Source organism: Malurus melanocephalus, unplaced genomic scaffold, assembly GCF_030028575.1.
Source record: "Malurus melanocephalus ecotype Western Australia unplaced genomic scaffold, MMel_1.1 scaffold_21, whole genome shotgun sequence".
NCBI lineage: Eukaryota > Metazoa > Chordata > Aves > Passeriformes > Maluridae > Malurus > Malurus melanocephalus.
In genome coordinates, this window is record NW_026623253.1 from 3176972 (window position 1) to 3191918 (window position 14947).

General features: G+C 40.7%; 1 protein-coding gene across 2 annotated transcripts in view; it reads left to right on the forward strand.

Annotated features, from left to right (window-relative positions):
* POU2F1 (POU class 2 homeobox 1) overlaps positions 1–14941 on the forward strand; it is a 98818-nt gene extending 83877 nt beyond the window's left edge. For both annotated transcript variants that reach the window (XM_057389964.1, XM_057389965.1), the window contains exons 8-16: positions 128–222; positions 2471–2644; positions 6342–6483; positions 7950–8095; positions 8581–8760; positions 11568–11673; positions 12093–12438; positions 13211–13299; positions 14507–14941. In XM_057389964.1, coding sequence (XP_057245947.1) covers positions 128–222; positions 2471–2644; positions 6342–6483; positions 7950–8095; positions 8581–8760; positions 11568–11673; positions 12093–12438; positions 13211–13299; positions 14507–14817 — 1589 coding nt within the window. In that variant the 3' untranslated portion in view covers positions 14818–14941. The remainder of the gene's footprint in view (positions 1–127; positions 223–2470; positions 2645–6341; positions 6484–7949; positions 8096–8580; positions 8761–11567; positions 11674–12092; positions 12439–13210; positions 13300–14506) is intronic.
* Positions 14942–14947: the final 6 nt, after the last annotated feature.

The window sequence follows — 14947 nt, forward strand, 5'->3', positions numbered from 1 at the left end:
GAAATGAAAGCACACCTCCCAAATTTTTTTTTGTAACTTTCCATATTTGGCAAGAGCCTTGTTTCACCTCATTTCATGGTTTAGTGTTTTTAAATGACAAACCAAACCCACGCTTTTCTCTCTCCAGGTCTCCTGCAAGCGCAGAATCTCTTAACGCAACTACCTCAGCAAAGCCAAGCCAACCTCCTGCAGTCTCAGCCAAGCATCACCCTTGCCTCGCAGGTCAGCCTTATTCCTACACTTCATGAGTTGCTTTGAGGGGATTTAAACTATGGCAAGTGAATGGACGCTTTGTATTAGTTRCTTGAATAGATGTTGTAGCTATAATAGTGAATTTGTCTTTTTAGATAGTTTGTGTTTGTAGTTCCCACCCCAATGTGCCTCTTTTCAGGTTTTAATGTTCTAAAGTGGATTTTTAGCTGGCAATTTTCATTATATCTTCAGTTAATGGCACTAGAGCATCGTTTGATTTCCTGTAAGGTTTTCTTAGACAATCTACAAATTGTGAAATTCAGAGAAGCAAGGTGTGGGCTACCTAAAAAGCTCAAAAACAGTATTACTGACAAGTATCTTTCTGAAAGATTACAGTGGTAATCTATTTTAGTGTAGTTATTTTGCTAAGTCATTGCCAGTCTTASCAGTTACCATCTGTGGAAGTGAAGAGGTTGTTAAAAAATAAAATATTCTAATACTCTGCTAGATGTATAYTAAAATATTAGAGCTCTATGATTAAGCTTTCAGACTACAAGAAAAACAATTTTAAGGTTGCATGTGCCTGTAAATTTAGTTGTGCTAGGCTCTGGGTTTTACTGTGCAGTTCAGTTTCATGACTGCATGCTGTTTCTCAAATACCATGTAATATCACACAGTATCTTCCTGCCAACTGGGTTACATATAAGAATTTTCTAGTCTGCAATAAGGTGCATGAGTCTATCAGAGTCTTAGAAAACTACATTTTCTATTATACCACCTCTAGTATTTTTCATGCACCATGTGGAAAATGGAATTTGTCTCACCTCCAGTTCATACCTCAGCKAGCAGCACGATTCCCCGCTAAAGATTATTTCTGGATTTAAAAAAAAAAGTACTAAGAAAGAATAAATTATGTAAAGTGGGTGAAATCACTGAAGACATATTGCAGTAATTACCCACTGTGATTAATGTAAATTAAAAAATATTAAAAWCCTGTAAGCGTGACACATGTATCTGCAGTCCTAGAAAGATCATATATGATTACATTGTTTCTCAAGTAATGGAATTATAGATCTTGACCTCCCTCTACCATCTGCTGTGCACTGCAAAACAGTGCACTAACCCAGGAGGAAAACAGCATAAGGCTTATGTAAAGACTGAGGTATAGGTAGGCCTTTTCTTGTAGAAGAGCCTTTTCTGAACCTTTGCATAGACTTTGCATAATACTTGAGGCTGTTCTTATTTGCCCTGAACGAGTCCAGAGTTTCAGAACTGAGCATATGACATAGAGGCATGAAATCACCTTTACTGAACARCCACAGCTAAACTGAATAGAATTTAACTGGAGTAAGTGATTTGTCTCTGCATCTCAGCTCATCATGCTGTATAAGAAGGTAGAGCTATGCACKCAAAATGTGTTTCCACTGTTCTTGTTGCACATAGAGCCTGTACTGTGCAATACCAGACCTAAATATATTTTGTTCACTGTAAACATTTTCCAAGGTGCTTTTTTTTTTCAGATATTTATTGCTGGCACATAGCAAAATACTCCAGTATGCCAGTATTCTGAAATAGTGACCCGTCCATGGATTTCCTGAAAAATTACCCTTTATGTAAGAGAAAAGTGTGACCTAAAATGGATTATTTTCTGTAGATCGCCCTTTGCCTAATTTCTTGTATTACCAGTATGTTCATTCTTAGTATTGCAACTACCGACAGAAGGGTTAGAGGTAAATTGAGATTTTTCTTGCTGAAAAGTTGAGTCAGTCACAAAAGATGGCATTGGAGGAAACTTTGCTGCATCTGTATGTRCTCACTCTTCTGGGATTAAATAGGAGACTTGAATCTTTTGGGCTGATGACAATCTGCYCAATCTGTCTGACATCACACAACTAGAATCAATTTTAATGTCATCAAAAAGGGATGAATGCCAAGGTGTCTGTAAGTGATAGAAGTATATCAAGTAGAGGTGTGTTCAGCCTTCCTTTGAGCAGCATCTGCAGCAAGTGGAAGTTGTTGGTTACCATTTAACATCTCATATTTTTCTTTAACTGGTGATGACAGAGCCTTTAAAAGGCTGTCATACTATTACAGTTTTCTGGATTGTGTTTGCTCATTCTGRAGAGGAATGTAAAGAAACCAGAGGAACTCTCAGATTGCAGGAAGTGTCCAATTCCTTAACCTTTCTCACAAGAACATTGCATACCTTTTTTGACTTTAGTTTCTGCTGATTACTCTCTTGACTCTGATTTTCATCTTTTCCTTGCTGTCTCAATAGCCAGCAACCCCAACACGCACAATAGCAGCGACCCCCATTCCGCCACTTCCACAGAGCCAGTCAACACCAAAGCGAATCGACACTCCCAGCTTGGAGGAGCCCAGTGACCTTGAGGAGCTTGAGCAGTTTGCCAAGACTTTCAAACAAAGACGGATCAAACTTGGATTCACTCAGGTGAGACTGCGTACCTTAGTGCCTGCCAGTGTGGAACCTGAGGTCTCATCTTTCAAGTCTGGAGGGAGACTACAATTCCATCATTTCCTAGGAGAACCTGCTTAAATAGGGTTATGCTCTGGCCTTTATGTAGGGGATTTCTAAGAAATAACAGAAAAAGCYATACATCCATCTTACTTCCCTGTTGGTTTTAAAGCATAGCCATTTTCCCAGCAGGGGAAAACGTGCATTTACCAGCTCCAGATGTCATTGCATGTGCACTATTCATTCTATAGGATGTGACATGAATGGGACAAAGCACTTTAAAGCTGCCTTCAGAAGTACAAAGTTCCAAAAATCATACAGTACAATTAACKGCTCTGTGTGTTTAAAAAGTGTATCACATCTGTGCAGTTGCTTTGGATGTCAAAGGGTTTTTATCTCTCAAGTGTATTTTCCTATTAAACATCAATGATTTCTGTATTTAATGCTTTTGCTAAGGTTCCTAAACAAAACCTGAAAGGACTGTCACCTTTGAAGTTTTTTTCCTCACAAGGGTGAACTGGAGTTGTGGTTTGTTTTGGTTTGTTTAAAAGCTCAGAAATACCCGTCGAGCAGAAGAAAAGTAATCTTGAACATAGTGGAATTGGTTGAATGAAGAGTGCAATTAAAAGTGCAAAATGCATTTATATGTTCCATTATTCTGTTGAAAGGACCTTGGTTCCAAGAGTCCTTTCTTATTAATATCAAAATTAATTTTTCCCCTTGCAAAATTACAATATCTCTCCAGGTAAACAATTAATTTTGGCAGGAGTCTTATACTTACTTAAGCGTAAGTATGTTTTTACTTGAAGAAGGAGCATGCAAAAATCAAAGTATTCAAGAGTCTGAGCTCAGAGCAGTCAATCCAACATATGTGATTTGTTCTCCCCCCAGAATAAGAAAATCTACTCTAGCTGAAACTATGTGCTGTAGTCAGATTTATTTTTCTGGCAAAGTCCTAAATTGAAAAATCAAAGTTCATAATGAAAGTTCCTGGCAGCCTCTTAATTATAAGTCAAGAACAGAATGTTCTTAGTCAAATGAAGTGCATTTTGCTGGCATGTGTGCCTCCTTCCCTCCCTTCTTTCCACTAGAGGGAGGCACAGAAATACAAGTGATGGACACACACAAAAGCTCGAATAGAACAGCACAGAATAGGGTAAAATACAATAGCTTCCCTATAGCCAGGCTGAGGAGGTTCATGTAGATCTCTCATTATTKTGTTTAATCTGCCCCGCTGTGAGATGATTATAAAGGCTCAACTAGACTTTTTAAGTTATATGTTAACCTTTCTTTATTGACCCTGTTATGAATTTTCATGGTGAGGAAAAATGAGCACAACTGCTCAGGCTTACATTTCAGTATTTGCTTTTCAGATTAAAAAAAGGGGAATCTTGAGAATGTGATAAAATTACATTTGGTCATTCCTATCCTGCTCTGAGTTTGTACATGTGTAATTAGGCTGTTCTAATAACTTCAACCTAATTGCATAATTGGATGATAATTAGAGACYGTGATTACTTTGGTTTCCTATAGTTGGATAAATAGACTGCCTTTCAGAGGATAAAAGAAATTTATATCCAGCAGTACTGTAAGCTTTTTCAGACTCATGCCACCCCTGCCTTTCAAAAATAATGGTAAGATTTAGTTTGCATTGCAAACTAATCACTTARTACATTCTGTTGTGTGAACAATATAACAGGTTTTGAATTTCAGCAGTTCTGTCTCTTCTCCCAACCTGAAAAGTGGGTGATGCATTTAAATCCTTTTGTTTGTTTTCCTTAAAAATACCTCCATGTTTGACATGCAGGGGCGCAATGAACAAACTGCACCTTAGCATCATTGCAGGCCTGGGACTAATTGCTCAGGACAGATTAAAGCTACCTGAGTTCTACATTTTAGAGAATGTTATTTTTATTCTGTGAAAGGTATTGCCTCTGCCAGACCCTCTKAGCTTCTTAACAGACCAGTACACACAACAATTGTGTACTTTATAATCGGTTTCAGTTCATTACCACAGCTTCAGTCAACCTACAGAGTAGATCAGATGTGAATACAGTGCCTTTATACTCTGTGGCRTCCTATCAGTGGGCCATCCCAATATATAAAAGTCTCATCCCGATATGTAAATTCCCTTGCCTACAGCTGAAATACTGCCACCTTTTGGAATTGAGAAAGAAATGGTTAACTATTCATTTTAAATCAGATGGCAAATGTTAGTAAAAACAACATAAATCCAGAATTAAATTTAGTTGGGGGACTGGAGCAAATTTCATAACTCTTTCCTGTCAAGACATAAATCTGCTTATCTCTAAAATGGTTTACATAGCTGGGTTTTCTTCTTCATAAACCCAGAAGAGCATCCACGTTACTCCTCTTGGAATGATTTATGAGTTTCAAAATGCACAGAATCCTGGCATATGAGTAGAGGCATAAGTGTGAGTTCYCACATGTTTCCTCTGATTGAAGGGCACACAAACCAATTGTTCTGGTCCTTTTCTTGGAAAGAAATTGTTTTCTTTGCTCAACCTGCACAATTTACTAAGCTTCCCGAAGGTTGTTTTTTTTCTGGCTTGTGTGTGGCCACTCTGCATGCTGTCAGTGTACTCATACCCAGCTGTGGTTGTGGAGCTGACCTCAGAGAAAAGCAAGCTTTACGCCCAATCCAACTAACCCATTCGCAATTAAACTCCACTAACTGTGCTCCAGCTTTTCAGCCTCTTCTTCCACACTTCTCATACTTTTGTGCTAAAAAATAAAAATCTGAATAAAGCTACTTTAGACCAAATAGTATACTTGAAGTGTAAGTGCAATTTTGTTCAAAGGGCAAGACCTTCCAGCTTTAAAACAAAGTATGAAAATATTATCGTGTTTTTAATGGCCACAATCAAGAATTGATAGTTCTTCGAACACCACTTTCCAAATGTATACTACATAGATATATAATATGTACATATATATTAGGATAAGCAGAATGTTTGATAGTCAGCTAAACTTGAGTTTAAAAAGCAGTAACAGATGATCATCTGCCTATAAATCTCCTGGATAGCTTTCTAGCAGATGGCTMATGTGGCTAATGATAGTCAAGACTGCAGTTAATCATCATTTGAAATGATTCAACTTCTTGTCTGCTTTGAAATTTGTACCTGCTGGGGAGAAGTTTGGCTTGAACGTCAGAAGATACTAACAGTTCAGATAAGAATATTTCTGCATCTMTTTGAAGGTGATGTATGTTTGCAGACATCTTTTCAAGAGTATTTTTTACAAATTTGAGAATGTGAATTAATTGCATTTCTGCTTATTTGAACTTTCCTTTGGTGTGAAATATGCAGAAATTTAAAACTGCTCCTAAAGAGAGCTTGGCCTTTACTTATTTTAAAGAACTAAGAAAAAATTACAAGTTAATATTCAGTGGAATGTGCTGCTCAGTGATAATACTAAGAAGACAAAGYGTCAGGGATTTCCGGGAAAGAGTTACACGGTTAAACTGACTGAGGTTTGACATTTCTTTATGATTATTGCTTTAGCATGAGTCTTGGTAGCGCTGAGAAAGCCTCTGTGAAACTGAAACCCCACACAGCAGTGGAGTCACTAAGAGAACACCAGAATGTGATAGGATTCCTTGCTTTGGAAGTGCCTATGTCAGTGAATCCCTTTTTTCTCTTTCTTTGTCCAGGGTGATGTTGGGCTCGCTATGGGCAAACTCTATGGAAATGACTTCAGCCAAACTACCATCTCTCGCTTTGAAGCCTTGAACCTCAGCTTTAAGAACATGTGCAAGTTAAAGCCACTTCTGGAAAAGTGGCTCAATGATGCAGGTGAATAAGTCTGTGTATTTCTTCACCAGCCTACCAAAATCAGTAGGATTCTGAAAAGCTGCTTCGTTTGTGCCCTTATGGTTTTATGAAGCTACCAGCCTTTGTGGCTGCCCATGGGACAAATGAGGATGTAGAAGTAAGGTTCCAGACTTCCCTTTTCACATGCCTTTACGCATCCAAAATAGTTCCAGTGTGAACTTTCAGAAATGTGTTCTGTAGAAAGATGAATAATTGCATGGGATGAGGTACGGTATGTGTCATGGTTTTCCTCTTTCATGTGTGTTAATGCATATAACTTCTAATCCTCTTCTAGCTTTCTTTTTCAGATGTGTRGTAGAGAGAGGGTTGCATGATCTGTTGTTTCAGTAGGCAGAGCTTATTGCATCCATCTCCTTCCATACCCCTGTGTGCATTCCTTTTATCTCTCTCCAAGGGTCCAGATAAATAATCTTCCTCGCTGTAGGAAGAGATTTTTGTGGGTTAGGTTAGGTTTTGCTTTTTCCTTCCCATATTATTTTTTTTCTGGAGTATAAGTTACTCATTATGCCAATGTTGGTAATGTTCTTTTTTTTTAATCTCCCACCAGCAAAAGGAGCTTGTATGGTGGTGCTAGGTGTTAGGATAGAAAGTGTTTGAGAGTGCTGTCAGCCAGGTTTTTCTTCCAAGCATGCAACTGTACATGGTATAAAACTGATGGATATGTTAAACAGATGGCAGGGATGGTGTGTGACTTCCTATTTTTACCAAAAGGGAGAGCTTTATGCTGGCGCTTACAGTATTCTCTGAAATTTTTWAAGTAATTTCATGCAGTGTTGAAAATTTGTCCTGCACTGAGAAGAGGAAGTGTCATTCTGTTGTGCTGGCAGGGGTTATCATTAGGTGTTCTAGACATGTATTAGGAAACATAAATATCTCCACACTGTGTGCTTAAGTCCTCAGGACAGTGGTGCCCAAACCTTCCAGCAACACTGGATGAATCCAGTGCTGCAAGGAGTGTAGTAGGGCTGGTTTTTTTTTAATCCTGCTAGCCTGAAGAAATACCTGTCTCTGTAAACTTAAGGGCTGCAACAGTGTCAGGGTTCTTCACAGCCTACAAGTGGGCAACCATTGTCTTTGGCCCTGACTCAGTTTCATGAAAATGTTCATGAAATCAGTTTCTCCTTTTTCCTTTAAACTTGCAATGAGTGAGTGTGGGGTAGATATGGGAGACAAACTCTGTATAGGTATTGTAAAAGGGATACTGTGGTAGCATACAGGAGCAGAGGGCACCCTCTGGGCTTTTTGGTTTTAAGTACTGTAATTTGTAAATACAATGATTAATGCGTGTGTTCTTCATAAATCTGTATATATTTGGAATTGATACAGAGAGGGTCTTAACATAACTTGCACAGGTGACGAACACTTGCATTAGACTGTACAGCATTCAGATGAAATCTCCTGATTTGTATTCCTTTCTTCTTTTTCAGAAAACCTCTCATCTGATTCAACTCTCTCCAGCCCAAGTGCCCTGAATTCTCCAGGGCAAGGGATCGAAGGCTTGAACCGTAGGAGGAAGAAACGCACCAGCATAGAGACCAACATACGTGTGGCCTTAGAGAAGAGTTTCCTGGAGGTCAGTGGTCCTGTGCTGTGCTCAGCCTATGAAGAAACAAGGAAATTTTGCTTAACCGTTATATATGTTAGAGTGAACCCATTACTGTGCTGTTTAAGGAAAGTGCTAGTTCTAAACAAGAGGAATACAAAAGCTGTGCCAAGAAACAACGTCTGCTTCACTTTAAAAACAAACACAAACCCCCTCAAAATACTCATTGGTTTTTCCAGTTCTCTGACGTGATTTTGCATTCCAGTATGCTCAGACATAGGTTTAAACACTACCCTTCCTGAGGATGGATAAATGGGGCAGTAGTCTAAACATACATGATTTGAGGTTTTTAGCTGGAGGGCAGAAGCGTCTACTGTGGTTTGTCTCCACTGTACCACTGACCAGATTCTGGATCTGAATCAACCATCTGCATTTCTGCCTAATGARGAAGCAGCTATGATGTAAAACTTGAGTAGGTAATTTCAGAGCTTTTCAAGGGCCATTTTCTTTTGCAGAACCAAAAGCCTACCTCGGATGAGATCGCCATGATAGCTGACCAGCTAAACATGGAGAAGGAGGTGATCCGCGTTTGGTTCTGTAACCGGCGCCAGAAGGAGAAAAGGATCAACCCACCCAGCAGTGGTGGAACCAGCAGCTCACCCATCAAAGCAATTTTCCCTTGTCCAACCTCACTGGTAAGAGTCAAGAACTGTGTTGACAAAGGTCACTGGAAGAGGTGGCTCTACTGTGCTCACTGTGGAAGTCACACATGCTGCACCTTTGTACAGCAGACTTGTTCTCACATATTTATATTTACTGGCATTTTGAATGCTCCACCTGGAATATGTACTGTCTGAGAGRGATAATGCTTACAAATCAGGCACTAGTCAGGCCCTTAGTGAGGGTGTTTTATTTAGCCAGCTCATAAGCAAATATTCTGACTACCAAATTTGCATTTGGGGTTATTGCTTTGAACTCATTTCAGACAGTACCTCTGGGTACTGACAGTTTATATCTGGGCTTTCCTTCTTTGCTGGTAAAATAATAGTAATTTTTTAAAAGTGCTTAATAGCTCTACCCCTCCTCTCTTATTTTAGCTGCTCTAATAAATGAATGAGCAGCAGTGAAATGTATCATGCACTGGAACAGGTTGGCCAGAGAGGCTGTGGAATTTCCCTCACTGGAGAGGTTCAAGAACCATCTGGACCCAATTCTGTGCTCTAGGATTGACTCCACAGGGAGGTTGGGCCAGAGGGTCCACTGTGTTCCCTTCCAATCTTACCCATCCTGTGATTCTGTATCATTTGGAGATTTAAGTGACACAAATCCAATGATACCATTGTTGTTACTTCTAGTCAGAAATTATTTCTATTAAGAAAAAGACATGGAACAAAGAAATAGTTTAGCTAATACTCATGTAATTAATTTCCCACACTTGTATTTGCCTCAGGTAAACACAAACTTCATGAAAATAAGAGTAACAAAACACATGCATCAAGGTTCCTTCAGCACCTTTGCTACCAATGTCCATGGAGGTCTGTTTTCATAAATAGAAACAGTAGCTATTAGATTTCATAGTAGCTATGCTAATAGGAATGTGGTGGAATTTACATAGCCTGTAGCTGTCCTTTTGTAGTATTTATTCCACCCTCATCACTGTAGTAGCTAATATCTTCCAGTACTTCATTAAACCATTAATTTTGGTGACGTGTTATTCTCTCCCCTCATCCTTGTCTCAGGGTGTGTGCATGCAACCTTTTGTTTCAGGGGAAGGGCTGTGTTAAATGTACTTAGTCTTTTTTATTATTATTGTTTCTTTTTTTCCCCCAACTGCAAAGCAAGGTTGCATGCCTTGCTACCAAAGCAGAACATAGTGAGATTTATGATAGTGTGTCTTAGTAGCTGTGCAAGTTCACTCAGACTGCAACTTAAAGGAGCTTTCCTACAGAAATTTTCCTCTTGCTATTATCTGCTATTGTATGTAAGAAATTGAGGTGTTAACCATAGCTTCCCTTTTGTCAGTGAAGTTTCACTAAGCRTTTTCACTCATTCTAAGCTTCTCTTAAGACTGTGCTGCTGCTCAAATGGATATTCCAGCCCTGCTGCCCCCCACCTTCACTGACTGTGTGCTTTGTTGATTCCTTGTGTCAGCCCTGGAGATTGTGTCCATAGGATGCTTGGGCTTAGTTTAGCAGTTTGACTGCAAATTAGCCGTGTGAGGAACAGTGATGAATTTTCAGTATGGTTGATAGCCAGTGTGACTTGCAGCCTGGCTGCACGAGGGCCAGGGCTCTGCAGCAGGATTGGAGGGGAAGGCTCCTTTTGGGGGCAGCCTCCTTTTGCATTGGCTGGAGTCACTCACTGTAACCACGGGGTGAGCTGTATTAATTCCAGGTCATTCTCTGCCCTGAAATAGGGATTGTGACCTTGGCCTTAACTGCTCGCTGGACAAATGACAGATGTGGTGGCTGGGCTGCRTTAGTGGGAGGTGCACTGTGTATCCAGCTCCTCTTAATTTCATACACTATTTGAGATGGGCAGAAAGCTTTTAGATCTGTCCCAGTTGCCCCAGTCTTGTTTAAAATGTGTGAAGCATTTGACTCCCTCTAAGAGGATGTGTAGCATGAGAGATATTTTTCTGATAATAGACTTAAGGTAAGAGAGTGGAAAGGAAGAATGTTTTAGCCTATATCCTTGGCTATGTTCTCTTGGGCGATTCTAAAGGATTCATTTCTCTCATTGATGTATAACAGCCTTCAAATATTACTGTTGGACACCATTTCTTGTCCACAAAAGGTCCTTCCCTTATATTTCATTTTTCCTCATAAGCTAGTTTCTCCAGCCTTAAATCTTTGGTGTTTATCTGTAGTGTCTTCAGTTTATTGTAGCTTTCTTGTAATAAGCTATCCACAAATGAAAATGTCATTTGCATATTTTAAAATTCAGAGATCGTTCCTCTGGCACAAGGAAACTTAGCAAAGTAAAGCTTATAGTTTGGTTGAGCAAAAGTGAAATGTTATTCTGCTTCTCCATATATATACATTACCCTAAATACCTTTGTTAATGCTGGAGCATTTACATAATTTCATCAGAGGGGGAAATTCGGAGCTGAAAAGATGTTTAAACAAGAAAAATAAACAAACATAGAAATAATATATTTTGTAATTTGTTCTATAAGAGTGGCTCTCTTAAAACAAGGGGCTCTCTTCGTGGCATGGCAGAGAGAGAGAGAGTGGGCGAACTTGCAGTCTTGAGACAAAATGGATACGGATCTATCTCCTTTCAAACACTGAATGATGGGGGTAAAGATACTGCTGGTGGTTAGAGAAGGTGCTGTGGTTGTTCACAGAATAATAAAGTAATAGAAATACCAAAAAAAATAATCGATATGCAGTGTTTTCCCTGATAATTTCCTCAGCTGAGGCTGGGAAGAAAGAAATCCAGGTCTGGTATGTAACCATCTTTGAGCATCTGAGCAGTTTTATTCGTTTTTGACCTCCAGGTGGCAACCACGCCAAGCCTTGTGACTAGCAGTGCAGCTACAACCCTGACTGTCAACCCCGTGCTCCCTCTGGCCAGTCCTGCTGTAACCAGTCTGTCAGTCACAGGTAAGGGCTGATCTCTCCTACCCCCGCATCAACCCCTACTATTTGTCCCTTCTCAGTTCTTAAGAAAGTTATTCTCTATTGGCCACTGGTATCCCAGGACACTTGTCATTGTTCTTTGTTGCTCCTCTGGGAAGCTTCAGTTTTTGTGAGCACTGAGTTGACTTTTCCAGGGATAAAATCACAGGTGGTGCTGAAACAAAATATACTGTATTTCATTGCTGGCTTCTAGAGCTCCTCGGCCTCCTGTTGGGATGTGTCATTTCATTTTTTTCATTTGAACTCTTGGTGCTCCTTGGTACCACAGAAATGTGTTTTGTGTCCCTTCCAGAGGGACAGGCAGTTCAGATCAGGTGGGCAGGGGTCTCTGTTCACTCYATTCTCTGGTATCTGTTTTGAACTAACCAGAACCAACCTTCCAGGCACAACAGAAACCACCTCCAACAACACGGCAACAGTGATTTCAACAGCACCTCCAGCTTCTTCAACAGTGACATCACCCTCCATGAGTCCTTCCCCTTCTGCCTCAGCCTCTGCTTCAGAGGCATCCAGTGCCAGTGAGACCAGCACAACACAGACAACCTCCACTCCCTTGTCCTCCCCTCTTGGGACCAGCCAGGTGATGGTAACGGCATCAGGGTTGCAAACAGCGGCCGCAGCTGCGTTACAAGGAGCTGCACAGTTGCCTGCAAATGCAAGTCTTGCTGCCATGGCTGCTGCAGCAGGACTGAACCCAGGCTTGATGGCATCCTCGCAGTTTGCAGCTGGGTAAGGATCAATTTTGCACACACTTTTGGTTGAGGTGACAGAGGAGTGAAGGAGGATTCTTGGCATAAATTGCTTTTATGTATCACTGTCATTTGTCCCAAATTCTGAAGGTTTACTCGTAGATGGCAGTTGACCATTCCCATCACAGTACACAAATACTGTGTTCATTTTAAAGGTGAAAAAGCTGTCTTGTAGCAGTGTTGTTTGATAATAAATTAATCCCACTGCAGAGCTTGACTTAAAAAATGTAACTTACCACTGAATCGTAGAGTCTGTCCTGTTAATTGTAAAACAGAGAGATAGCCTAGGCCCACTTCACACCTCTCTATTCATTTCTCCATCATRAGCAAGAAGTCCTCAAAGGTGCAAGGTGATGTATTGTTGTAGTTTTAAAAATCTTGCTCAGACAGATGTCTCCTTGTTTCTTTAATTCCTCTTGATTTACATATTCCTGATCTGAATTTGGGAGAGGATGATAGTTCTCTAACAATTGACATTTTTCCCAAAGTACTTTACAAGAATATTTTACACCAACAATCAATGCAAGTCATGTATTTGCAGTGCTTGTACTTCGGGCATGTCATGAACCACTAAGGAAAAATGAAAATCATCCACAAATAGCTCTAATCACTGGTCTTTCCTCCTTCCTTGCCCGTCCCCCTGTTTCCCCTTCTTTTATAATAGGATGGTGTACTTYGGACCAGTGACAACCTTTTCTTAAAAGTAACACTTCTTCTCTTTTCCATTTCTTCCATGATCTTGCTTCCTGCAGAGGTGCCTTACTCAGTCTCAATCCAGGGACATTAGGTGGTGCTCTCAGCCCAGCCCTGATGAGCAACAGTACACTGGCAACTATTCAAGGTCAGTAGTGTTCCTCTTAATGCATCTCTGTCACACAGCTTCAGTTTATATGCTTTGTTTTTCTCTACCAAAGAACACTGACTCCTCAGCACTGGGCATAAATTGTAGAGGAGTAAAGGTTTTACAAAATTAAATGTGCAAATACATTTTGTGGGTCACAGAGATAAGAGCGGGTACAGCTTCAGAAAGGGGAGCTGAACTATGAATGAATGATCTTAGAGTGATTTAAAGGAGGCATTTAAGATTCTGAGTATAATCTGGAATTTATTTTGTTATCCATGCCTCATTGGCCTGTGTCTCTAGCAGGTTAGAGATTTGCTTTTTATAGCTCTTCTGCAGTCTGCTTGAGCAGGCTTGCACCRTTCTGAGGTCTCTTGAAAGGGCAATTGTGAGCAAGCCTTGATCCTGAATTCTTTTCTTCATATGTATTTGAAAAGAACCTACAACAGACATCCTGCCTCCTGAAATCCTTRCAGAGAACTTGAAATACATAATTCCACATTCAGAAGAGTAAATATWTATTTGTTTTGGAAGTACCACACCGCCAGAAGTTACCACTGGCTTCAGCAAGAGTTGTTCTGAGTTCATAGTTTGTCACCTGTAAAAACTAGGTGGCACAAGTTAAAGAGCTAGGTAACCTGTATGTTCAAATATCCTCTAAASTAGCTGAACAAATCTTGTTTCTAGGTTGCAAGAAAGAACAATTTCATAAAGTATCACAGATAAATGTAGGAGATCATAATCTAAGGCACACTGAATGCTGTAGACCCGTGAGAGTAAGTTGTAACAATGGTTGGTTATATGTCAACATTTAAAATGTTATGCTCAAGGTTACATGACCTTCTCCATCTTGTGATAGCTGTCATTTYGTGTGAGCCCTCATCTCAGCCTTTCCCAGTGCAAGTTGCCTGAGTGTACAGGCTCTCTGTGGCAGGGAACACAGACCAGCATTGTGCTAAAAGAGCTGGAGAAAGGCACAATGGAGTTAGCAGCGAATGAAAGAGGCGCTTTAGTAGCTGCAAGATCTCCTCTGATGGTTATTTTGAAAAAAAAGTCTGACCTCTGATGAGACAACTGTCTTCAGTGATTTAGAGAGCACACRTATCAGAGAAAGGCAAATGCAGAGACCCCTTGCATTTAGGTGCACTTGGCATTATTGCTTACTGCTAATGTTGTCTCCTCCCTGCTCGATTTTCCCTGTTTTTAGCTCTTGCATCTGGTGGCTCTCTTCCAATAACATCACTGGATGCAACTGGAAACTTGGTGTTTGCCAATGCTGGAGGCACCCCTAACATCGTCACTGCCCCTCTGTTCCTGAACCCTCAGAACCTTTCTCTGCTCACCAGCAACCCGGTTAGCTTGGTCTCTGCAGCTGCAGCCTCCGCAGGGGCCTCTGGACCAGTCGCCAGCCTTCACGCCACCTCCACCTCAGCCGAGTCCATCCAGAACTCTCTCCTCACCGTGGCCTCTGCCAGCGGGGCCACATCCACCACCACTACTGCCTCCAAGGCGCAGTGAGCCGGGCCAGCTGTGCTCCAGCAGCCTGGGTCACTGCGCGGTGGGATCGGCTGCCAGCCGGGTTTATGAACTGAAAATGCCATGGGCATCCTCTCACCGTGTTGCTGGGGACGAGAGAGAGAGAGAGAGA